At 44.0% G+C, this 26,512-nt stretch overlaps 1 protein-coding gene across 1 annotated transcript; it reads right to left on the bottom strand.

Annotated features, from left to right (window-relative positions):
• Positions 1–1,704: 1,704 nt before the first annotated feature.
• Positions 1,705–26,512, bottom strand: WFDC1 (WAP four-disulfide core domain 1; the record flags this gene model as incomplete). The annotated part of the gene is made up of 9 exons (XM_082489626.1): positions 1,705–1,763; positions 2,638–2,679; positions 3,878–4,018; positions 5,705–5,788; positions 6,385–6,580; positions 12,933–13,078; positions 14,194–14,237; positions 16,586–16,708; positions 26,397–26,512. The coding sequence occupies 9 exons, from the start codon at positions 26,510–26,512 to the stop codon at positions 1,705–1,707; spliced, it is 951 nt and encodes a 316-aa protein (XP_082345752.1).

Below are 26,512 nucleotides of genomic sequence, written 5' to 3'. Positions count from 1 at the left end.
TCTGTTCCATCATTAGCTCTCTATCTGCAGCTCACCAGACTGAGAAGCTAAAGGAAAGTAACTTAAAAAAAAAAAACATTTATAAAACCTGTTTTGCTGCTAGCTCAGAGTTCCTCAAATTCTTAAGATTTCAGGTGTAGGCTTGCAAACTGGGTGTCAAAGCTGGTGAAACCCAGGTATAAACAGGAAAAGAAGAAACCTGCAGGTTTCTTTGAACTTTAAGCTGATGAAAAGGCTTCTTTAAAGCAGCTGTTCGGGATAGGCAGGCACTGGATTTGATCCAGAGAGCCCCTTTAGTCTTACATTCCTGCCTATTTTAATGCAACTTAGATATGATATTTAGGTACAATTCTGACGTCACTTCATTTTTATAATACTGAGTTATGTTCATGGTCATGAAATCTGAATCGGTCACATAACACGCACATAAAGGGCAGGCTCTGTTCCAGCAGCCTGATAATGGCACTGTGGCTTATAGGGATCCGCTCAGAGCTATTTACATTTCATGGGTAGAAGGGCAGCTGATAAACGGTGCGGTTTCTGTCAGGGGATCACATTTCTCCCCCTGCTGATAGGCTTAAAATCTGATTCATCCCGTTCCTTGAATAGCGAAGTCTTTTTATCACTGGTGGGCAGGGATCAGGGTAATGATGGAGAGGTGCTCATGGAGATTTGGGACCAGAATTCTTCCAAAACAGAAAACTGTTGGGTAAAGCATTCCTTGACAGCTGCTTAATAGAATGGTCCAGCTGGGTGAAAATCAAACAAAAAAAGAGGAATTAAAATATTTATCCTTCCTTGGATGTTTGCACAGAACTTGTCCTTATGTAGCTCTGTAATCTTAACAGTCAGCCTGACGTAGGTACACAAAAGACACACTGAGCTGCTTTGTTTTCATAACTGCCAGTTAAGCTCAAGTTAGTTTTAAAGTGAAGCTGAAAGTGTTGAGAAAACTATCTTGGGGCAGAACGGTTGGTATAACAAGTATTTTCATTCTTGCCTAATTCAAAGCCTGATAAAATGATTGGAGCATTTTCAGTTGGCTTCGCTCTGGCCAGATACAAGTACGTTTACTCACATGAGTGGGTGACACTGTGCAGTGCAACTATTCACACACATAAAGTTACCCCACAAGATCACCCATATGCCTAAGGATTTGCAAGACCGACCCTTGCTGCAATCAGTCCAGAATAAAGAATTTGTCTTGCAGGAGCAGCTGTACCCGCATAAGAGAAGCCCCTAAACAGAAAGTTTAAAGTCTTAAAGGCTCACAAAGTTTTGCAGCATTTATTTTTCATCCTGAAAATCACTCTACCCTCTAAAGACCCACAAGGCAAAGGTTCTTCAAAGAAATCAGGTGCATCTTGCGAAATTAGAATAAAAAGTGGGAGGGGGAGAGTAAGAGTTGGGAAGGATATTAACTTCTCCATGGACAGTTAGTTTGCGGAGCTCAGTCACCAATGCCACAGGTTCTTGGGATACTTTTACAGCTCCATCTGTCTGTTGGCATAGGTGTTTCAGCTCCATTCACAGAGCCTGAGGTGTGCACCCGTACCCAGTTTTAAGGTACTGTCCTTATGCTGGTGTAAAGAAGTAATTTCACCCTCAAAGAACCATTTTTTAAAATAATTGCATACTTAGCACCAACTATTTTCACCCAGCTTTCCCTTTATTCACAGGACACTTACCCAGGCACACCTTTGATTAGCCTAAATGCTTCTGTTGGTTTTTCACATAGCCGACCACATTGTTGGAATTGCTTCCTGTAAAACAAATATCAGCAAAGTTAGATTTTCAGTTAGTCTGCAGCAAACGTTTTCTCAAGATTCTCTAAGCAGTACAGTTTTACTGGTCTCATTATTTAGCAGTTCTCTCGGAGAGCTGCAGTAGCCCACTGGACAGAGTAAAGGAAATCCTTTCATAGTTTTATCAGCTAAACAGGCCAAATTTGGCTGTTCATAAATCTTATCATATCAAAGATGCTGCCTAGTTATATCTGAATATCACTGCCAGTCTGATCAGACTGTCCCCCTCTAGATACAAGTGTTAGCAAGAACTTTGTTACCAAGAGTTACCAAGAGATTTGAAGCCTTGAGAAAAGAGATCTGGAAGATCCTCTTGCTTTCTTTGAGACACATATCTACCAATTTGTGCAAGGGACCTGAGACCCCTTGTGGCTGCAGATAACGAGAAGGGACTGATTCACCGTGCTCCAGTCATCTCTTATCACATACCACAATACAAGATCTTGGCAAAAGATGCTGCTTTTTTTTTTTTTTTTTTATTGTGTTCATCTGCAAGGAGTCCTGGGCCATGAGCAAAGCTCCAAAAATATACTTAAAAATAACAAAAGGTTATTGGATTGGGTGTTTCTCACCCCTTGGGTGGGAACCCCTGGCAGAAGGCTGTACCATTTACCACACTGGGTCACAGCTGGAGATAATGATTCTCAAGAGTCTACGTTCAGGGCATTGCAGATCTTGAAATAAGATCTTTTGACCAAGTCATAGAGAGTTGAGGCTAAAGTATCTCTTTTTGCTATGTACAAACCTTCATTTCATAAGCAGCAAAATCCTTGTAAGCAATGCAATAACTATAAGGCTTAATAATAGCAGGCACTTCATGCCAGTGGCTTACCAAAATATTCCTTGTAATACTTATGCCTCAGGTTGCGTCCATCTGAAAAAGAAGGTACTTAATGAGAACATATCCAGTCAGCGTTCATTCTTTCTGTTAAGCTCTGGCCTTCTGTGTGCAGCACAGAGAAATTACAGATATGGAAATAATAACCTCACAAACAGGAAAATAAAAGACCTCTGTAGCTGAAGCAGTGTAGGCTGCTATAAACCTCTTATAAAACTGTTCAGATTATTCAACGTGTGGACACACTCACTTTCTCTGAGAGTGGTTAACTGCTGGCCACTAGCATGTTATGTTCTTTTCAGTAGGTATGAGTCAAGGAATCACAGACTTTCACAAATGAAAGAAAATTTGAGTAAAATTTCAGACCATCTATTAGTGGTTTACAAAATTCAAGTTCCAGCTAGGTTTTTCTGTTTACCATTTATAATGTTATTTAAGCTCTTTGAAAAACCTAGCACCTAGTGCTATACGTTACATTAGTTACTACAGATGTTACTAAAAAAAAACGTTATAAGAGAATAAAACAGATGATCAAAAAGCCCTGGAAAAAAATCTCGGTCTTTTATGGAAGCAGTTCAGAGATCTGGTTTGATATTTCCCCTGGCTTTTACAGTGACCAAATTGCAGAACTGTTGTCTCATGTCTCTGCACTGAGAGGCAGACATACATTTCCTACTAGCTAATGAAGTTAGACATACCTAGACATGTTATGAGCTCTCCTGCAAAGCAGCTTGGCCTATGTAACTTCCTTTATTGGGCAAATGTGTCAGCAGAATAAAGGGAACAATGTTTTGGATGCAGAAAGCCAAGTCAGAAGTCAAAACTGCAATTTGAAATACCTATTTCTTAGTTAAGTGTGTAGTAATATATAAATATTTCTATTTTTTGTGCTGTGTAATAACAGCACATGCAGGTTGCTACCTGCTCTGCTTACACAATCCCAGAGGACACTGGCATTCAGAGCAAACAAGAAGTGTGTCCCCTGCTTTGGGTATTTCACATCGCTCAGCCAACATTAAGGGCATTAGAGATTTGAGACTGCTGCAGGGTGGGCACTGTCTCCCAGCTCACCTGTCACACACTGCCTTGGGCCTTGGGCTGCCCGGAAAACCCAGGAAGCCCATGAGAGCAGATGTACCACCAGATCTCCTTCAAAGCCAGTGAGAGCGCACTGTCCATTACTGGTATTTGCATGACAGAACAAGAAAGGAAGGGAGATTTCCAGCCAACTGACCTGGATTTCCACGCAGCTTGATGCACTGGCCCCTGTTAGGGATTCCTTCAGCCGTGTTACCCGGGTTGATGATATGGCATTCATAGCCTGTGGGGCAATGCAGAGGCTCATCTCCATCCTCAGTGGTACTGCAGGCCTCAGCTGCAAAAGAAGCCTGCAGGTCATAAATCATGGATTCAACACCCATAGGTGACCAAAATATGACAACACGGCCACCTTCTTCTGTATCGCCTCCCAGACAGGCTCTCAGACCATTTGCCATGCAAGGGTACCAAGGAGCTAACACCTCCAAAGAAGCTGGGCAGAGCAGGCGATCCAGTTCACACCTTACACAAAAACTGATGTGTCTCGCCTGATATAGGGAGAGCAGGTCAGCCCGACTACCTATAAGGACAACCTCCTCACAGCCTGTTGCGCATAGTCCGTGTGAGGGCTGGAGAGTGGTGAAGACAGACCACCACTGCCCACCACGCTCACGCCAATGGGTGGTCCCTCCATGCAGCTATTCCCTCCAAGCAGCCATACGTCTGTTCCAGGCTGGGTGAGGAATCAGGGAAACGTGACCAGGAAGCTGGCAGTTGGCTGCTTTGTTCTTTGCTCCACACCCATTAACCCAGTCATGAATTTAAACCTCAGATGTGACTCACTATGGAGTAAGGCAGTACCACCCCCTGTTACAAATGGAGGCTTTAACCATCTTGTCCCTGGATATCCAGCAAGCGCAAAGCAGCATAAGAAAGCAAAGCAGGACTCACAGGCAGTGTTTGTGTCCACTAAATGTAGAGACTATGCAGGGACACTCCACCCTTTCATTTGCCAGGATTTTAATTTCAAGGACCTCTGCTGTAATTCTCATGCCATGACTGATAGTTATTTCACTAATTACTCCCTCAAGCTGAGATTAAGGTGTTAAGATAAGAACAAATAATATAAGCATGACAAGGATGGATGAGGAGGAACCCATTTTATCTTATTTCTAGCAACGCAACTCCAGTGAGCTGGAGGCAGAATTTTCTCTAGAAGAACTAGGAGTTTCTATAAGAGATGAAAGTCAAGGTTTGGCGAGTCTGATACCATCTGTGTAACACCAAAGAGGGTAATTTATTGGCACTACCTGTGTGTGACTAAAGCTGATCAAAAGCTGGAAGAGCCTTTCCATGAAGAAATTAAGAACTTCAGGCATACATACATCTGGGAATGTCTCATAGAAGAAAACTCTTCCCACCTCCCCACTCCCTCCTTGTTTCAATTTGAGGTATTGGAAAAAAATAACTAAAAGACCTTTCCCTGTGGAACTAACCTGAAAAGCCCAACCTCCTTAGCAGTCCTCAAGCTTAGATGCTCCCAGCTCCATGCCAGCTTAACACAACTCTGCAGCAGTTTGCCAGGGCTCTTGTTCAAAGCAGCCTTCAGACCCGAGAGCCACTGCCCCAGCCTGAGACATCTGTGCGATGAGGCCACTCTGGATTAAAAGATCTCCTAATCCAAATCCACCCACAGTCTACGAGGAAGCTGGCAGAAAATACGTGTATGCTGACAAAGCCTTTTTCTAAAAAAAAGATGTATTTCTACTTATTTCAAGTTCCAGTTCCCTGCAGTATTCCTAGTGCTCTGCTGGCTAAACCATATCCATAAAAAGCAACTGATTTACTGCACCAGAAACTAGCCCCCAGCACCACACAGTGTTATTCCTAGAGAAATTCCAGACAAATACCAGCAGCCCCAGCATCCCAACATCCCTGGCAAGCCCTGTGTGTGATGAATATATTATTTAGTGCCTTTGTATAATTACTGATATCACAGAGAAGACAGTGAAATGTACTGTACCTTGTAAGACTTCCTCTGGGCCATCCAAAAGCCACCCATTTCCTCCCAGCCAGCGGGGTTTGGGTTGAACCAACCAGTCTAAAACTGTAAGAGACAGAAACAAGAAATGACAGAGTCAAGGTGGAGTAGCCATAGGGCACACAGTTATGGAAAAGTCACAGTTTTCCTCTAACAGCCAGTGACGAGGCTGCCAGGCTCCTGAAGGATGGATCTGAGTTTTCAGCAAAATACTTACATTCATGTTCTTGTTGTCCCAGTGGCAAGAGAGCCATGCATGTTATCCAGGGCCACAAGAACCTGGTGTCCTAAAGGCCAAAACAGCTGTTGTTTCCCATCCTCCATTGCCATGGCACAGATCAGATGAGATAGCTGCCTCACGTCTGTGAGCACTAATTCAGACTAGGATTACATCTTTTCCTGAATATATAATCCCAGGAAAAAAAAAAATGGCCTCAAATGATTCCTAGCATTTGTGCTGGTGGAAATTTTGCAACACCAGCTGGGCTTGGATAATTTTTCAATTCAGCAGTCATCCCAGCAATCCGAAGTGTGGGACTGAAGCTTTTTCCCCAACCCACACTCAAACCACGCCTCCCATCCGAGACCCAGTGCACCTGGGGATGACTACCACCATTTCTGCATGCTTCTCTCTACCGGTATAATCGTTGGGCCCACTCTACCTGGCGGCGGCTGTACAGACTCCAGGCAGGCGTAGATGCACCCGTTGTAGCAGCAGCGCTTGTGCCTTTCACACTCTGAATCCGACCTGCAGCTGGGCACCTCGCAGGCTCGGTCAGGCAAAGTCTGGGGCGGTGGGGGGCAGCGGTCGTTCTTCTGGTAGTGGGAACTGTGAGAATGAAGAGGGTACTCATAATCCTTGCAAAGAAAAGAAAAGGAAACAAAGGTTTGGCATAAAGTGAATACCAAACATCCCACCAGTTGAAACAGAAGAGGGGTTTTCAAAGTGGTTTTCAAATATTCATTAGTGAGGAGAATTAACTGTTCAGCTTCCTCAGCCCTGTCTTCAGCACCTGGAAAAGAGCTACATTTCGTTTCTTAGCTCACTGCTTTGGAAACACCAAACTGCCAAATTATTAAGTGGAACTAATTTTATAATTAAGGTTATTGTAATGACAGTGAGGAGGTAAAAAAAAATCCTTTAAAGTTTTTTATACTTGTCTGGGAAACAGAGAGAAAGACTCCAGGCATCATCATGATGAGCACACCAAAACACTTTGATAGTAAAGCAGTGGAAATGATGACACTGTATTTATTGCTTTAACATTATGTCCCCAAAGGGGCATGGAACTAATGTCCCAGGTAGCACCTGTCTCCTCAATAGGCTCCTTCTACCTTCATCACCTTCTTCTGGACCAGAACTTAGAGGGGAGTGGTACAAAGTCTTTCAAGCTTTCCCACTGTGGGGTCCTGGGTTGTTAAATTAGAGACCATTTCTAAAACATGAGATGATCTGGGTGAGATCTGTGTGGGTGATATCAGTTTAATCCCAAAGAAAATGAGGCTGTGTTTCACTATAGCAGAAAGGATCCCAGCTGCTCATTGCACGCCAAAAGGACAAGGGAGATTTAAAGCGGATTAACAGGCACAGGATTTTACCAGAAACGTTTATAAGATGCACCATTCATGTATTATTCACGCTGGTGGCATTTTAGCAAGAAGCCAACTCCCTCCGACAGAGCAGTGAATCACCAAGCCCACTCTTTTCGCACCTATGGCTAAAATACTTATCTCTGGGCTCGAGATCAGCTCCCCAGAGCAGCACAATGTACTCAGAAAGGGCAAACGGTTCTCAGATTAATTAATACACATTAATAAGCTCTTGTCAAATAAAAAAAAAAATGGATTCTGGATTTGTACTCTTAAAAGAGATCAGCATCTAGCCAAAGGTGTGAAGTGAGTGCTGCCATGCACTCCCAAGAGGCTTTTGAGTTTTAGTCCTTTATATACTTGGCCTCATCACTGTTGTGTTTCGAAATCAGTGACAAACAACTGGGGTTGTTATTTCAAGAAACGGTGTGGTGCAACTGTCCCCTAGGGGGTCTCTAGGAAATTTCACCATCAGGCTATGGAGAAATTTGGGGTGAGACTAATATCCCTCTTTAGCTACATGCTGCTACATACTCGTTGAAACCTCCCAACGGCTTGTGTGGAGCATGTGTGCCTTTGGGAAACAGCATGTCCCCACATGTACTGTCCAAGGCAATGTACTAGAAGAGGCCCCAGGAGTTCCATTGCCCTGGACACCGACTGCTGGCCTCTGCTACTACGTGTGACCGAGCAGCAATCAATTATCATAATGGTGAAAACAATATCATCTTCATTCCCTTGGGATCATTTGTAATGTAAAGAATGAAGGCAATCCCAAAGGACACCAAAAGAAATAACGATGCACAATTTTTGCAGTCCCAATGTAAGAAATTCCATATTGTACATAGCGTAGAATCGTACTGAGAAGGTGGTGGTTTTTACACCAAAGCTGACCTTGTTCTTTGAGCCATAGCTAGAGGGAAACGGAGAGCAGCGAAGTTGCTCCACTGCCTGGGTGCACAGCGACTGAGTGTCAGCCAATGTAGCAGTACAGAGAAAAGTCAGGATGACTAACAGTTTTAATTTCTGTTACAAGGTGTACATTAAAGAAAATCCATATCCTGGTTATATCTATAACTGGTTAAATAATGTGTGTGTGTGTGTTTGTGTGTGACACAGAATTCCTAATATTTCCACAAACAGCTTCCTGCCCCGTTCCCAGTATCAGCCTGCCCCGTTCCCAATATCAATAAACAATTTTCTTCTGCTTTTTTCTTTAGTTGTTTCCATTCAGTGAACAAGAAATTGCTCAAAAACCCTTCCATGAGGTTGTTTTCCCATGAATTGATAGGCTGTTTGAACAACAAAACAAGTTTGGAAAAACAAATTCCCGATTTTGATGATTTTTCAATGTTAACGTGAAAACAAGGTGTGAGCTATCACATCATCCCATTCCTCAAAAGCTGAAAACACTCCAGCTTTGAAATAACGTGCTTTTGAATTGAAGATATTGCAAGTTCGACTTTTTTCTCTGATGTTGGATTTTAAACAGAGAAAATGCTTGGACCAAGTATAATCTGGGGATATAAGAGAGCATTTAACAGTGAATCTATGCAGTTCGAAACATTTAACAGGTCTTCTTGTTGGAGAAGCATTCAACATGGAAGGTCACAGTTTACTATTCTGTTATTTGAAATGGCAGCTGCAGACTGAAATGTGACCAAAATAATACTGGCAAATAATGGATCCATGAAAAAAAAACCAAACAAAAAACAAAACCAAACCCCAACAATTAGTTCAGTTACTTCACGGATGATTCAGAAACCAAGAAGCCAAAATTGCAATGAACAGTTGGCTCAATGAATGAGATTTCCGTTTGGGAACAATAAAACATTTTTAACCAAATAACTTTGTAGCTCATGACCTCCCTGCCCATCTTCTCTGTTCACCTATTGCTTTCAACCCCTTTCTTTCAAAACCTCTTGGTCAAAAAAATAATTTTTTTGCACATTTGCTCTAATAAAACGGTTGCCACTGTTTTATGTGTGCATAAACCATCCCAGTGGGAAACAGGATTCCCTCATTCCCAAAATAGCCTGGTTAAGGATGTCTCCAGGTAGGGGTTACAAGGTCTTTCTAAAAGCTCTCCCAGGATTCACAGTTTAGCTCTGCGCATAGCTCGGATTTATTACTTTTACAGATTGTGACAACAGTCAAAATTTCTTCCTTTAAGTATATTTTTCTATGCAGGCGGCAAAGTGCTTTTCCCCATGGAGACTTTTGAAATCATTTTAATGACAATATCTGCCTTAGAGATATCCAGAAACAAAGTAAGGGGAAAAGTTGAGAGTTCAGCTGAGGAGCCCTGGAGGTCAGTAAAGATGATGAGGAAAAACCTGAACACAATCACTCACTCTCAACCCATATTTTCCATAGTAACTGTGGGACACAGGCTGCCTCCAAAAAATCCCAGATCTGTTCTATTATTTGTACCTGAAACTGGACCCTAGGCTTGTGTCAAAGCCCAATTCTCTGTTAATTCATATTCTTCACGGCCAGCCCTGAGACCACGTGTGAGGTTTATTCCCAGCCTCCAGTCACCAGTTCTGCCCCTGACAGGGATTTCCAAACACTGGCCATAAACCACCTTTTCTCCGAAACAATACACAGTCAGGAGGAATTTAGAGCCCTCCGATATTTCTATCAAAGACCTGGAAAAACACAGATCATGGGTGGTCAAAGTTGCAAATATCAGACTGAAGGAAGGTTAAATAATCTGAAGGACAAACCCAGAACAATAAGAATAATATTCTGCTGCTATTGACTCTGGATTAGTAGTTTTGGTTCTGGTGTCTGCAGTACTGGAAGACTGTTGCAAAATTAGGGTGAGCTCAAAGAAGATGCACAACAGCGATTAGAGGACTGGAAAGCAGAGAATACAGGGCCAGACATATGTGTGCATGCAGATTCAGAGGGGAGGCTGAGGTAAATAAATTGCTGGAAGAACATTCCAACAGCTGCGAGCATTCCTTCATTTCTGGAAATCTTTAAAAGAAGGCTGGCTTTTTTTCTAAAGAGCTTGATACAGTTGAGATGGGAATAAAATCCAGACTGCCCCAGGTTTTCCCAATAGGCATGCGGGTGTCTTGATAATGAATTGAAGCCCACTCCCAGGTAGGTCCCTCCCTCTGCCCTTTGGGAACAGTCCACAGCCTGTGCAGGGCTGCAGAACACCAGCTGCAAATCACTAAACTTGACAAGTTTCCCTCTGGCTGTCAAATACATGGATTTGCTAAAAGCTGGAAGCCCAGCTCCTCCATCCCACTGTGACTGCCAGTTTCTTCTTACTGCATTCCCTCTCCTCTTCCTCTCTTCTCCATTCCCACTTGACCCTGCCTTGCCAACCAACACCCTTCCTCAGAGTCCTTAATGAAAAACTCCTGGCCAGACCTCAAACCAGCTCCTCATCGTAACACCTGCTTGTCATTCTGCAGCCAGCAGCTTGGTGGATGCCTTCATCCTACTGCAGACAACATCAGTCTCAGTCAACTCCCTACCCTTCACTGCCTCCTGCCCCTACAGACCTTGCCCGTGTCCTTCTGGGGGTCCCACAGGGATGTCTATGGCCATAGACAGCTGCATGCTGCCGTGAGCACCTCCATCTGTTACCCCTCTATCCAAGTGACTCACAAATCAGCTGTTCCACCCTCAGCCTCTGATTTTTGAACTGGAGGGAACATACAGCATTTGGTAGAAAAGAAAGCATCTCTCTGAGAAACAAGACGGGCTGCTAAAAGAGACTCTTGGTGGATAAGAGGATGGAGAACGGATGCCTTCCTCCTTACAAGGCTTCAAGGAGAAGAAAAAAGAAAAGCATTTTCTGGTTTCCCTAGATAAGATGACTCTGTCAATATGAGCAATTCTAGCTGAGCTTGCCAGATCAGTAGCACCTGGATTCACGGCTGCCAGAAAAAACAGTCCTTTGAAGAACTGCAGATTGAAAGAAGAGGATATATCCTCAGGGGAGTGGGCTCTGTGCCTCTACAGAGCACGTTATCTGAAGATCAACATGTAAATTCCTGTTATACTCCTGTCCTATTTCTCTGGGTCGTTTACTTCATAGCTCCTATTGAATTTGAGCTTCACATTGAAATACGACAGAAGAAAATACTAATAAATACATTTTCCAGTGAGTGATTTTGCAGGAAACACAGCTCTTCACATCACCGTTTTCCAATTAAAGTGCAAACCAGATGATACCCTGTCCCAAGGGAGGCTACAATGCAGAAAAATTCTTGTTGTAAAATACTGGGGTGCCTTTCAAATATTAGCACAATGTTTTCTACAGAATTTCAAGGAGACAAGAGCACCATGTTTCAGTTCCTTCAGCATGGGCAAATGGCGTGTGTAACACTTCTGAGTCAGCAATCGCACAGACCAAATGTAGCTGAACATTACTCCAGATGTCATAGGCAAAAAAGCGTCCTTTTTGAATAAAAAGGCTTTTATATGTGGCTGCAGAAAACAGGTGGAGGAATCCCTCTGTGACATCAAGGAGCTGTTTATGCACATGCAATGGCTGGAAGATGCAATCAAACCCGAGCACGAGAAAACAGACTGGCTGGGGCTTCCACCTAAGCGATTCAAGGGGCAGAAGCTTGGGTCACTGCTGGCTTCTAAGGGGACTTTAATGGAGTAAGTCAAAATTCCAGATTCAATTTTTTTTCTTTCTAAGCAGCAGGTCCTGAAAGTCAAGCTATCAAGTTATTCCCCCCCCCCCCGCCTTTTTTTTTTTTTTTTTTTCAATTTCCTCCATGGCCATTTCTAAGGGTCTTTTGGCCCAGACACACCAGAACAAGACTCAACACCATCATTTGCTCCACTTACAGTAACTGGTTGCCGCTTCAGTATCAATTCCAGTGCTACTGCTCTGAGTGCCATTGCAGCTTTGGAAACGGTGGCTGCGCTCAGTACCCCATGCAAGTCTGCCAAAAGCGGGCAGGGACAGAGAGAGCCCCTGAGCGGCTGCCAGGGTGTGGGCAGCAGAGGGGAGCTCTGCTCCCAGGGAACGTGCCAGGCAAGGCACAGCCTTGAGAACGGATTTCTCTATCAGCTCCTTACGCCCATTTAGGTGACCAGCACGTTATTCTGATGCTGTGGATTTGGAGGTCTCTGTACTCCAGTGATTTACAAAACTCCAAGCAATGCCACCATCCCTCTAGTACACATTATCACTTGGAGTTGGAGAAATTTACCCCAAATTACCCCAAAAGGCAGTGGAGGAACCAGGCAGAGAACCCTCCTCCCTGCTCTAAGCAATAAATCCCATTATCTTCTTTTCACTAAATCTATCCCCAGACACCTAGGGCTTGCATTCCCCTTCTCCCCATTCATGCTTCCCTTGCTGCCTTATGAAGCTTCTAGGAAAAGCAGTGACGCTGCCGTACCAATGTCTTCTCACTGTTCCAAGCGTGCTTTCCATGTTTCCCATTGCAGCAGCTAGGTGGCAAAAGTTTAGTACAGCCCGAGAAACTTAATGCAAGCCTTTTATAAAGAGACAGCCTGCGGAGTCAAATACTTCTTATTCTAAAATGATACACACACATAAAGAAAACTCCCCTTTCATTTCACAGTGAGCATACCCAGCTCCCCCCAAATCACCCCAGCACAGTTTACTCACATCATATTTCTCCGTCATTTTCAGATGGAGAGCACGCTTCCAGAGATTCCTCGCACAGCCCAAAGCTGGCAGCAAAACTAAGACACACAAGGCTGCAGTGAAGATCTTTTTACAGAAATACATCTCTGACAGCACCCTGGAATCCACTTTCCCAAGGAGAGATGAAATAAGGAGCCCGGCTTTCGGGATCCAGACGATTCAGAGTCTTGGCAAGGAGGGAGTGAGACGGGGAGGGAGGGAGAGCGAGGGCTGATCGCTGGTGAGAGCCGCTTTTCGCTGTGCAGCTTCTGGGAAGGGAAAGGGAAAAAAAAAAAAAAAAAGGAGCCCACAAGCAGAAGCCAGGAGCTGCTGTTGAACTTCTTTACTCAAAGTTAGATCAGGTTCTCGGCTCACATGTTCACACAAAGCACATGCTCTCCTTGAATGATAGATGGGAAGATCATTTGGAAAGATTATTTTTAGACCTTTGTTCCCAACATCTGGCATCCTCAGAGAGCCCCATTCAAAGCCAAAGCGTGGGATCAGATGACAGCTGCCGCAGGGGGAAATAAAGGTCTTGGAGGGGTGGGCTCGGCAGCTTCTAGCAAACAGTTCACCCAAACTTTCCAAGCTACTCGGCTCTCCCTTTTGTGTGCTTCCCACTGTGCCCTGAGCTATGGTTTTGGATCATGTTTTGACAAAGTGATAACTTCATAAGACGATTGCTTGAAGGAAATGATTTAAAGACATGATAAACATGCAGGGGCTTTAATTAAACCAAGTTGACGTTAGCTTTCTGCAAATGATTTAGAAGAAGGGGAAGATGTGGTCATCGGGGAAAAATAAATCCATATGCATGGGTGGGGAATAGGGAAGGAAGGCTGTTTACAAATGAGATGACCAAATGGAAAGTGAGGAAGGGGACATGAGTCAGCCTGTGCCTGACAATGGGAGAGACAGCGAGACTGGACGTGGGGTATTAGACACCTACATGGACATCCAGGTGCCTGAAGGACAAGAATGGGACTTATGAAATCAGGCTGAAAGCATCACAGCATCCTGCCTAGGATGGAGACAGAGGCGTGTGCCAAAGAAAAAGTATGAGAACAGGGTACTGGTTACCTATACACGAGTATAGACACATCTATACATATGCATATGTATTTGTATAGTATATGCATATGTATATGTAATTGTATATGTATGCATGCATATAATTTCACAGCCTTCAGTAATGCTGTTCATGGCTTCCTGAGCCAAATGTGGGGGCTGTTTATTTTACAATCCCCCATGAATTTCTCCTCCAGCAGCTTGTCCAGCCTCCTCCTGGAAAGAAGGAAGAAATGGAACCACAAAGTTAGTTGAGATACAAGCACTAAGCCCTGCTTGCCTTCACAGTCTACGCCAGCTGCCGTCTCGCAGAGCAGTGTGGAGCCTTGCGGGATGCATTGGATTTGTTGTATATCTGCTGCAAGATGTGTCTGCACAGGAGTGTTAGACCTTGTGGACAAATACAAAAAAATCTTCCAATTCTTGCTTATATCAGAAAGCTGTGGCAAGTCACTTTGATCCACGCCTAAGTGTCAACAGCCACATGCAGGTGGTAGCCAAAGGATTTCATCTCCAAGCTTGCCAAGAATACGGTGATGGGAATCTGAAGAACAAGTGAGGTGTGCATTTTAAAAGCTCTGTATTTAGCTGAATGTATTTGATTTCTTTAGAGATAAAGGGTTTACAGGGTTTCTAGCAGTAACTGTGCTTTGGGGCACTCCTGTCCATATCTCTACTGCTGTAGAAAGCTTCTGAGCATCAAAACCTGTTCAGTTCGTGCCAGGGAATTTAGTTGGTAAGAAAAGCCAAGCAGAGACTACTGTTATGGGAGGAAAGTAGAGAAAGAAGGGTGGGGAAGCAGAATGAAGAGTTAAACCTGGAGAGTCACTTCGCTCACAGCTGCAGCTGTGTAAGGAGGTCCCCCTGGGACTGGTAGAGCAAGCTGCCCTGCCTCTGTGTGGAGTCTACAGACTCCCGAAGGAGGTTCGATGGCAAGTGTCTTAGAAGGGATCTCTATGGAGATGCAGTGACTGTATATTGCTCTGTATTTGTATAACCTTCATCACTGCTTGATCCATAGGTTGCTCCTTCAATAACATGACAGTCACCCCCAAAGGCGTGAGCGGGGTTTTGGGGGGCTGACAGGACTTGGGGGGACCCCACGGCACAGTTGTTTCAGGCACAGACAGGGGACAGGGGGTGGGCATTTGGGCTGGAGCGCCTTTCATGGCACAGAGGCTTCATCACCCTCCACCAGACTGCTGAGAAGAGCATCTCTGCACAAAGCATGCCTCCAGGTCCTTGGCACCTGCTTTGCACCATCCTGCTGGTTGTCCTCTCTCCCAGAGCTGTAGTCACCCATTTAAAACAGTATTTATCTCAGTTTTCCTTTAAACAGGTCATTTTCCTCAGGCTGTCTTCTCTTCTGCATTTAATACAGACAACTGTGAATAATTCATGTCCACAGGTCAGTCTATGGCTATGCAAAATGACTCCCTAATGACTGAAGCGTTACCTTCAGATGAAGGCAGAGCTCAGCCCCTACAGGTCACTGTCATCTCCACCCAAATCTCACCTGAATATCATCTGAAATCAGCAGTTGTCCTGGACTTAGTGAAAGGCACACTCAGATATCTTCAGTACATCCAGAGAGGAATATATCACTACGATAAGACTTCAACTTGTGGCTTTATTTTTTATTGCTCAGAGAACTTTGTCTGACACAACGGGAAGCCTCCAATTCCTTTTAAAAACAAATCTCCCCTGTTTGTTGCAATATTAATATCTGCACATTGATAAAGCACCTTTAGGGCACAACCAGGAGCTCCCACCTATGTCCTGTCCTCCTGTGCTGCAAGGTGATAAATGACATGGCTGGTTGCACAGAATAAACAAGATTTTTTCTTTCTACTTAATTTATGTCTTTGTGTGATATTTCACTTGTCTGTGCTCTTGCTGAAACCCAAACCAGCATGAAACAACAACTGTTCACGATAAATCTCCCTAATTTAATTTCATTTCTGTTGTTTGTTCCATATACTTGCAATCTGGACTTGGAGCAACTAATTCTAAAGATTAATAGCTACTTCAGACACTGTCTACTGGCCTTTCTTTTGGCAGATATACAGCTTTGACATTTACCCAGGAGAAACTAGGGTCTGTGCATTACCGTTCACGGATTGTATACCAAAGTGAGAATTCTCCTGCAGGACCAAACTTCAACAGCTGGCCGTGGTCTTCACACAAAACCGAACACTTAGGCCTCCTGCACACAACCATTTCACCTTAACTTCCCAAAGTACTGCATGCAATGCCTGGACTGGATTATCCCTACTATCAGCTGGGGAAACTGAGGCACAGGGTCGGTGATTTGCTGAAATTACACCTTCTTCCATCTGCACCGCCAAACTGCTGGAGTTATAACAGCTCAGCCTAGGCCAGGGCTCTGTGCTTCAGCGCTCTATACTCACATGCAACGGGGAATTCTTCATGCCACCCATTTCCGTTCCACACATGATTCTACCTTCACTCTGTCTTGAAAACTAGGCAAGGGATTTTACATTTTTTATAGGATTAAGAAAAACTTCTTTAGCTGGCAACATTAGAAAGAATATATTTCTCACCTTTTCTGGATATTCTTCTTCTTGGTAGTCCCTGGCAGGGCTGTGTCATCACAGGACAACTGCAAGACAGCTTTAGCCCATTTCATATTCACACTGCCCTCCCATTTGGAGCCAAGTGCACACCTAAACCAAGAGAGAATTCAGTTCACTCAGTTATGGAGGCTCCTTGCTCCCACTACAGAGCAGTTCATGTCTTATCAAGTTCACTTTTGGATGGCCCATTAATAAAAAAAAAAAGGGGTGTGGGGAAGGAAAAAAAAAGGAAAAAAAAAAAGAAGCAGCTTTGACTTTCTGAAGAATTTCTTGTTTAACGAAGCAGTTCTCAGCAGGTTTATGGCTCCACCTATTAGTATAAAGCATTCTTAGCAGCTTGTGAAGTAATTATAGGAATCAGACACAAATCCTTAGCAAAAACAGCCACTGGCAATAATTAGAAATTTAAAATTTACTGCTAAGCAGATTTCTGAGTTGTGTTACTTTAAATGCCAGGCATTTGATGACGTATGATATTTTCAAAACTATTATTACAAGAAAGAGAGATAATTAACTGCCATTTTCTCTTAAACGACATCTTATCTACACACAACAGTTGGGCCACAGTAATTTACTCTAAGTGGAGCAACTCCCTCTGGTGACGGTTACAACCATATAAAGTTGCTGTATGGCTATCCTATGCAAATTGCAAGAAGTGCTGCTGGTATAAGACATCCTTGTATTATTATAATGTCTTGGCTGGATTTGGCTCCTGCTTGTCTGAAATCCTGGGCATTCAGCAGGCAGGCAGTTAGACTGACAGCTGGAGAAAAGTGACAAGTATAGTAAGGTGTATAGCTCTATCCATGCTGAGCAATTAGCCCAAGGAAAGTGTTAAAGTGGAAAGCCACAGGCCTAACCAGCACCTCTGGCCAGGAGCAAAACGTGTGTGAACCAAGCAGTAAGCAAATTTTCTACTAGTGAAAGTTTACAGTGTGCTTGGCTGTGTCATTCTCTGCTTCAAGATTTGTGGTTCAGTTCCTCACACAAAATTCCAGCTGCCTTCAAGGATGTTCAATGAGATCACTTCATACATCATCACTAAGCAAAGCATCATCTTCTGTGCATGAATCTGTGCAAATTTCCATTCCACAAATAATTTCAATAAGGCAAATTCTGCAATAACATAAATTGCTGTCAGATGATAGTGGGAGAGTGTGGCCGAGACTTGAGCATCTCCCCCGGACCTGTGAAACCTTCAACATCATTTGTTACAGCGAGGAAGATGTATTTGAATAAAAGGACGGATATTTTATCAGGTTAGGAGAATAAAATCACTTTTGGAACCAGGGTTCGTGCTGCCTGATTAGAATAAATTAAATAATGGTTTTTAAAAATGTTCTCAGGGAGGTTCTGAGTGAAAGTCACGGGGTGTTTGTGCAGCCAAGGAAAAATGTCTTTCTCCAGCCAAAAACAAGTGAGGTAGGTCAGCCTAAGCCAAGACTTCCCCTTTCCCAGAGGAAAGATCTGACTTTTAAGGAAAGATTATGTCAAAGAGAGAGTTTCCTCAGAGCACGCAACTCCAGCAGCATGAGGTGACTCATTTTAGCTTGATATAATCACAGTACCTTCATGCCAAGGGTTGCTGCAATTCCTTATCCGTGGCGCTTACAGGCCTGCTGTTTCCTTGCCAGCTCGGTATAGGTCCTGTTGCCAAAGCAAAGGGCAATGGTTTTCTGAGGGTCAAGCAGGTTAGAGATTGTTGATATTACCTGACGCGGTGGGAAGGCAAGGTTACAGCTGCTCTGCCTCCCCCCATCTCCTGCACACCCCACTGCTGGTGGCCAGCCCGGGGGGACCTGCCTGACATGCCACTAGGGAACGGGGTTTATGTGGCCTGGGGAGACCTGCAGGTGCCTGCTGGGATCAGCAAAGGGTGAAACAGCACTTGCCCGGGCTTCTTATGGGTCACATATATCAGGAGAACAATTCCACTGATCACAGTGACAAAAAAAACAAGCTAAAGCTCCTCCCTGCTCCTCCCGGCTGCCTTGTGAAGGCTCAGCCTTGGAGGTTACCAGTCAGACTTCCACTTAGTTTTAGGAAATCAGCAAAAAAAAAGGTAAATCCAGAGTTGTTTTGTGAATATGAGCACAGTAAAACCATGGCCCTGATTCAGCTTCCCTCAGCTAAACCTGCCATGTGAAATTTGGGGAAACCTGTAGGAAATGCTGGGCTCCCCAGCAATGGTTGACGGCATCACTTTTACCTGTACGGTCACCCCACAAACCTATGCTTTGTGTAAGATAACCTAAAGCAGCAATATTATAATTGTTACTTTTCTTTCTTGCCTAAGAGCCCAGCCAGTGACTGGGATTGCTCACCGCATGGACTGGCAGGAAAAGGAGTCCCTTACGTGTGCCCACCCAGGTGGGTCTGTGTGATAATCAACAAATAAAAGAAACTGCAGCATCTCTTGAGGGGTGACACTGAATGTAGATGATACACCCCCTCACCAAAGGAGTTATTTTAGGGCCAGCTCTACAGGACGACACCAAATCTGTGTTTTCAGTATGGATTCATTCCTTCTCTCAGCAGGAAAAGCTGGCTATAGTGTCTGTGCCAGATGTTTGCTACCAGTGAACTTTACTGGGAATTTATAGGACGAAATAAAAGATCAAAAGCAATTCAAAACACAGACAGGTGATTCTCTTTAAGCATCTGGCCTCAAGCCCTCGCGAAGCCTGGCAGAGGTCAATGTTAAGTGGCCCTGACCATTTGGAAAAGCCTGTAAAGAAGAATATAAAGTGTCTTTACTTTTAACTAGCTTTATTGCATATGAGATATAAATTAAGCAGATGAATGCTATTAGAGAAGCACTCTCATAAGTGCTGCATAATAGCAGGAAGTCTTCAAATATATGATCAAAACATTGTATTAATTATGAGGTGGAAAGGTACTTAGTCTGGGGGAGAGCCTCGCCTTTGGGGTGCAGCGTGCAGCCGTGCCTCTGCTGTGATGCCATGTGCCCCGGGGAGACCACTGTGAATCCTGAACAATTCCTGTGGGTGGGACCACCAGAGCTGCGGTTCTTGCCCACACGCTCCCTTGTGCCAGTTCCCTCTGGGGCATCCTTGTCCCAAAGTCTTTTGTCTCCAAAGAGGCCTCTGTGAGCAGTCAGTGTCCCTGCAGGGAGGCAGGAGAGGAGGTCAGAGGGGCTGGGGGGGAGCAGGGACCCTTTCCCTCTCAGGCCAGAGGATATTGTTGCATGTTTTGGATGGGGGGGGAACATACCGTGGAAGCTCTCACACTGTGACTGCCAAGAGAAGCCGAGTCATGGACTGGAAACCTCAGAGAAATCTCCCTGGAGGACAGATTTCACCCTGAAACGAAAGAGGCGGGGAGTTAGTCTGTCTGTGCATTCACATGGATTTTGTAGCAAATCAGCAGCCCTGTACCATGCTCTGCACAGCAGCCAGAGTGAATTCCCTGGGGACAGCCAGATTGCACTCAGGGACCCCTAGCCCTGAGAAAGCAGAGCTGTGCTCTGGGGGCTCCAAAGAAGGATGGGAACCATGCTATCTTGCTTGGACCACAGTAAGGCAGACCCAGGGACTGTGCACTGTTGTCAGCATGGACACTCATAAAACCATGCAACAGGCACGTGCCATTCACAATTTTACACATGACATTGAAACAGGGGTTATTTGGTGGCTGATTCCCTGCACCGACCCACAAAGACTTGGCCAGGGCCAAGCAGTTTGTTTTGGGGGCTGCATCCCTCTGAGTTTGAAATCTGCCTGCCTGTAGCCCCAGAGACAGATGGTTTTCCATAACAAAAGTGTTCTGCCTTCATCCAGAAATAGCAATTTAATAGACAAAGTGCCTGTCAGTAGCACCTGCAAACACTGAACAACGCAGATGAAGGACCAGATGTATATCAGCATTGTGCCTGCATATGATTTCCTTCATGAAACCTTTAACCTCCGCGTCCCACATACGATTACAAGTGAACTCCCTCACTCTGTGCTGTGGCTGCTCTGAGGCGGTGAGTACTTTGGCAAGGACACTAAGTGATTTCCCAGGTCCAACCACCAGGCAAATGTCTGAAGAGCTCTGAAAAAACTACGGTTCCTTACGTCAGCTCTGAGGATGTGCCAAAACTCTCCAAAATAGCTGGTGATGTGCACCTGGAGCTATGCTTCTACCACAGCACAGCCTCAGCACACTGCAGGAACCAGCAGCCGTGCAGGGACCTGCCAGAGCATCACTGCAGCTCAGCAGCCATATGGGGATATTAAGACTTGCAGTCATTAATGTTGCTTCAGAATTTCTTAGAAGAGATCCAAGGATCTCCTCCAAAGGAGCCTGACAGTCACATTTGCTGTGTCATCCCATTGCTTTGAAGGAGTTTGCTATGAGAAGGCAGATAATTTTTCTTGTCTTGTCTTATCCAAGGAGCAGGGTTAAAAATGCTATAGAAAATCCCACTTGCCTTTGACCTCTTGATAAAAGTCTTATCTAAAGCTGGTTGAAGATAGACAGCAGTATTTCGAGCTGTTGCAGACTGGGCTTATCTGGGAGTGTTCCCTTTTATGTCGTTGAGCAGAGTGTCTGGAAGTCAGTACATATGTTTCTATCACCCACCTGGTCTGAAGGGGACAGACAGGCTCTCTCCTATCCAACAGCTCTGCTAAGTGGGGTGGATCTCATTCACCACTGACTCCTGGTGTCCAGACAGAGCTCAGATTCTGGCTTCTGTCCTTGCACTCTCCCTAGGCATTGTTTTGAATCCTCTCTTGGCCTGGGTGTTAAATATAATTAGATTTCATTTCAAAATCAGAAATCAAGTGATGCAAAATTGGCATTGCAGAGCAAAAACTTCCTGCAAGAAAATTCTAAAAACTGCTTGCTGACATCCACATGTGCCCTTGAGCACCTGAGGATAAGCCCTCTCCAAAAGGCCTCTGGGCAGACGGACAGCTTTTACAAGCTTCATTGTGGCAGGAAAACACAGGAGACCTCAGGCAGTGTTCTTTTTTGATGTATGTACCCCTAATTAAGAGGATGCATCTTGTAGCATTTATCTTGGCCTGTTTCATTCCTCAGCTCAGCAAGAGATTTCTATTAGCAGTCAGACATAGCTTAATTTTTTGAAGGTGCTGGAAGAAGTATAATAGAAGGTGTTTCCTCCCCTTGTGTCTCCATGTGAGGTCCTGAACAGCAAGGTTTAGTATTCCAGCTGAATTCCTTCTGAATTGTTCAGCAGGCTGGGAGAGACACGTGGAGTTTCCACCTTTTATCTCAGCACAAAACTTTCCATCTGAAGAATCTCTTTAATGGGAAAGTTATTGTCCTCCAGTGAGCCACTCATTTTTAGGATGACAGTAACTTGCATTTTGCCACAGATGTTGCCTATTACAATGTTTCCCACTCCTGACATAAAAGGGAAACATGAAGGTACTTTGGACACGCTGTTCCTCAGCCACAGTCAATCAATGTTTTGCATTCACTGTCACGTTCAGTTTGCTTCCACCCTCCGCTCTCGTGCAGCTGCAGCAAACCATTTGGGCAAGGCAGCGCAAGGAGAACAGAGAAGGATGTTTACAATATGGGAAAACAGCAGCATGAGAAATGGTGACATCTCTATTACAAAGTCAATGTTTTGAACGTTGCACGGAGACTTCAGCAATGGGCGTCCCTACTTCTGCAGCAAAACAATCTGGATGTTGTTAGCCAAGCACAAAGCAAAAGTCTCTAAACACCCTATTAGCACCAGGCAGAGATTAAAAGCAGTGCTAAAACCCAGACTGTATTGCAGACCTGGGTTCTGTCATTACTTAGCGCTGAATGTGGCTACAGAAGACGGTCACATCTCGAGCTCTCATGAGAGTATGCTCCCAGCTCTGCATGACACAGCTGCTTTTGCCATTCACCATGTGAATTTTATAAGCTGGTAAATATCTATTTCAGTTTTGGTTCAATGTTCTAGTTAAATATTATGTATTATATAACTATATGTGTTATATAAAGATAAATTTTATATATTTCTTTGTAATTATATATATTTACATGGACATAAACTTTAATCTCCAGCACATTTCTCATTTGTTCATGTTCCTCCAGCCAGCCTTACAGAAGTAAGGACACAACATCATCAAATCTCTCTGCTCGGTACATTACAGCTTTTCCTACACAGGCTACTTATTACCTGCAGAGTGGGTACAGGGCTCACCAGAGTCTGAGTTCAGATTTACACTTAGGTTTTGCCCCACTTGGCAACTTCAGGGTTCATTTATCTGAGATTTCCAGTGCCCAGCAATTCTGGGCATGTGCCACTGAAAATCATTTCTATGGAGCAAGTAGTTATATATTTTGTCCAGGCTGAAACATGGAAACTTAAGTCCTCTGTGAATAGGGATCTAGTTAGTAGGAGCAGAATATTCTCAAAGTATCACAGAGACCGCTGAACACACTAGTTTCATGAGCCAATTAGTTCTTGGTAGACATTGTGCTATTTTTTTCAGTGGAATCATAAATGTTTTGCCAGTCTACATTGAAAGGTCTGAAACAGGCATTGAGGTGAGGAGCCTGCCCCCTGCAACAGGCTATGAGACATGTCTACACATGGAGTTGCATGTTGAGTAACACTCAAACGTCACTGTTCATTCAGGCATCAAACAGGCCAAGGTCTCTGCTTCCTCCTTGTTTGCTGAAGTTCCCACTGTTATGGCTCAAAATGAGGAGCAAGGGAAAATGCTGTGTCTTAGGCAAGAGAGAAGGAAAAACCAAGACCCTCCAAATGATTATCAGGACACTCCAGAAGCATCCAGGCCAAACTAGAACATCTGGTTTGTTTGGACCATTCTTTTAGCACATTTTCATAGTATGGGATAAACATTTGTAGTTGATTTGGCATGAGTCCCAGACCCCCTTCAAAGTCTACCTGTCTTTCAAAGCTATTAGTCTATTCTTGAGTGTAACCAGTCCTAACAAATCACTTTTTTACGCCTAGTCTTCCCAAAGTAGCTGCATTATTTCATCATTCACATTTTCTGCATTCTGAGAGTGTTAAGGGAACTGGAGGAAGTGAATAGCTGAATATTCAAATATTTTTTCACAATATCTCTCCATCTTCTCTTTAAAGTCTTGAATTTGATTTTTTTTTTACATCCAGCAGGATCTTTGGCAAGAGAAAGCTCAGATGAGGCTTGACTCCTTAATTACATTACTGGCAGACTGTGGCATTCCTTTGTTACTCTCTTGATCTAATTCCCCCAAAGAACTGCAAAAAGGAGAATGGTGGATTAATTTAATCCTAGCTTCTTATGCGGTTAAATACCAACTCTGTTATTGTGCACATACATTTGGGTGCTCTGAACTTCATCTCTTCCACCCAGAGTGAAAGCCGCTTCCTCTGTACATTTGTTCCCTTCAGACGTTGTGTAAAAGCAGCGATGCAGACTAAAGTTCATGTGTTGGGAGTAAGTGGAGACTCAGTAGCTGGAGCAGAGGATTCAAAGCATTTCTTATTCCATTAAGTCCTTCAGAGACAAAATGGCAAGGCTAATTCAGCTGATGGCCATAGGAGACCTCCCACAGGTCCTTGGAGCAGCTGTAAGCACGGGAAGGGTCCTTGAAGGAGGATGCATTGAAATGTCGAAAGTCAGTGTTAGAGCAATGAGTCTGCTTGAGGTTTTTCGGGCACTGAGGCTTGCAAGCCCCACATCCATATTTTGCTGAGCATGTATGCATATGTAGGGGGAAAATCCTTCTCATGACAAGGTAATGAAGACAAATGCTGCACAACCTCTTTCATCTGGGGCTTCATTTCAGCAGAACCTGCAGTTATTACAAACTCTCTGTCTCAATTAACTCAACGCTTCTGCCAAAGAAACCCAGGACATGCTGTTTGCAGCAGGGCAGATTTACTTTTCTGTGCAGACTTAAACAGCTGTTTCAGACTGTGACTGAAAAGTTATGGCATTTACAGTTGAGCTTTTCCAGACTCTTAAATGAAATGTAATAGCGGAAGTGTTAGTTGTGTCTCTTCACCTCTGGATGCATGTCCCTCAGATGTGAGGCCTCCTGTCTTTGTCTCAAAGGGTGAAATCACACTTCTCCCAAATTAGCTTTGTAGAAAACCTATCTCACTCCCTCTAGCTTCCCATTCCTCTCGCTCTTTCCTTTGGGAGCGTGTTGCCAGCCATAAGTCTGAGGCAGCCTTTGCAAATCAAAGTATCAAGTAATTTGAACATAAGGACGAATAACAACTAGCACCCTCTGCATAGCTATTTACTGGACGATTACCAGCTGGATCGCGATAGTCCTGCTTCTGGAAACTTCAAGGCAGCTCTCTAACTCCTTCAAACATTTGCTTGAGCAGAGGACCCTTCATTCTCAGTAGTCAACTCTGTCAATGTTGACAAAACAAGCTGCAAAACTTGTCTGAAGTAGGATCTTCCCAATAGCTTAGGCTTGTTTGGAGCTGTGGTCTTGTTTTTCACACTGCTGTTATTAACCTAAACTGGCGTATTTAAACATCTCAATAAACAGCTTCTATACAATAATTGTGAATTATTACAAAGCAGCTCCTCATTCTTAAAGAACTACCAAGAAAAACAGATTTAAATGTTGTTTGAATCAATGGAAGGAAATTACTCAAATTAAGGGAGAATGAAGACTAATAAACCACTCTTGCAGTCTGTGCTATAGGAAGGCATCATTATATCCATGAGAAAACATTGGAATTTAGGTCAGAAATTCCATAACTTACACACAGGTCACACATGACCTGGCACAGCAGCCAAGCTCCTACAGTCTTCCTCTCTCTCTTAGGAAGAGAACATGCTGCTCTCCCTCCTCTACACAAGCTTAGATTTATAATTACATGTAACACGGTATCTGTAACTGTTTGCTAAGAGGTTAGAACAGATAATAACTGAGAATACAACAACTTCCTTCGAATGAATATTTGCAAGATCAGCCCGTTAGTGAGAGCCGCAGTCAGCAGTTTCCAAGAGGCTGCTGGGACAAATGTGAAGCCTCAGGAATGCATAAGCAAACGCATTAGACACAATACATCTACTGGAGCAGTGATTCATTAAACAAAGCAGCTTCTGGAAACATGGAAAAACCATGTTCAGTGCAGGAATAACTAATGGCTTTTCCCCCCAAAAGGGGAGTAATTATTGTAAATTGTCACTACTTATAAACCTAAACACGCATCCTTTAGGTAGTAACACTCACTCTTAATAAAACTCTTTTTGCCAGGCATATCATAAACCCAAATACCAATATATTTCATCAGTTTCCAAATTTTCAGAAAAAAAAAAAATCCTGCGGACTTCAGCTCTGTTTGCCTGGAATGGGAATTTCAAATAGAAAGGCCGAGAGTGTGCTGACCAGTTTCATCAAGAGACATTTCAGCCGGTTTCACCTTCTCCTCATTATATATTAGCTCAAAGCGGTTTAAATTTCCATACTCAGTGGAGAACAGATGTGGAGAATAATTTTTGGTTCCTCTGAAACACCAGCGGCACATTTTTGATTGAGGGCTTTGTAAACTAGTTCCTTCCAGATCAGAGGTTTGAGGCCACCATGAAAAGAGGGGTTTGCTGATCAGAGATGAGTGAGTGCCCTGACGCGCTGCCCAGAATACGAGGGGTTACTGGCAAAGCCACTGAGACAGGGAAAGAGCCCCAAGGAGCCCCACTGAGCCTGCAGATCCACAAGAAATCTTGGCCTTAGCCTTGCATATCTTGGGACATGAGTAATGTCTGTACTTCTGCTGCTGGTCTGGTCTAACAAATGCCAGGCTAAGTGGCTAGATCATTACCCTTCCCGGTATGGGACTGATCCAGCTCCCACTGGAGCCAGCTGGAGCCTCTCCATCGAACGAAGTGGGGGTGGATCGGCCCCATTGCTGCTGCTGTTTGTCCTTGTACGGTGCAT

This window comes from Vanellus vanellus, assembly GCF_965231255.1.
Source record: "Vanellus vanellus genome assembly, chromosome: 12".
Taxonomy (NCBI): domain Eukaryota; kingdom Metazoa; phylum Chordata; class Aves; order Charadriiformes; family Charadriidae; genus Vanellus; species Vanellus vanellus.
This window is presented reverse-complemented; position numbering and strand designations above follow the sequence as displayed.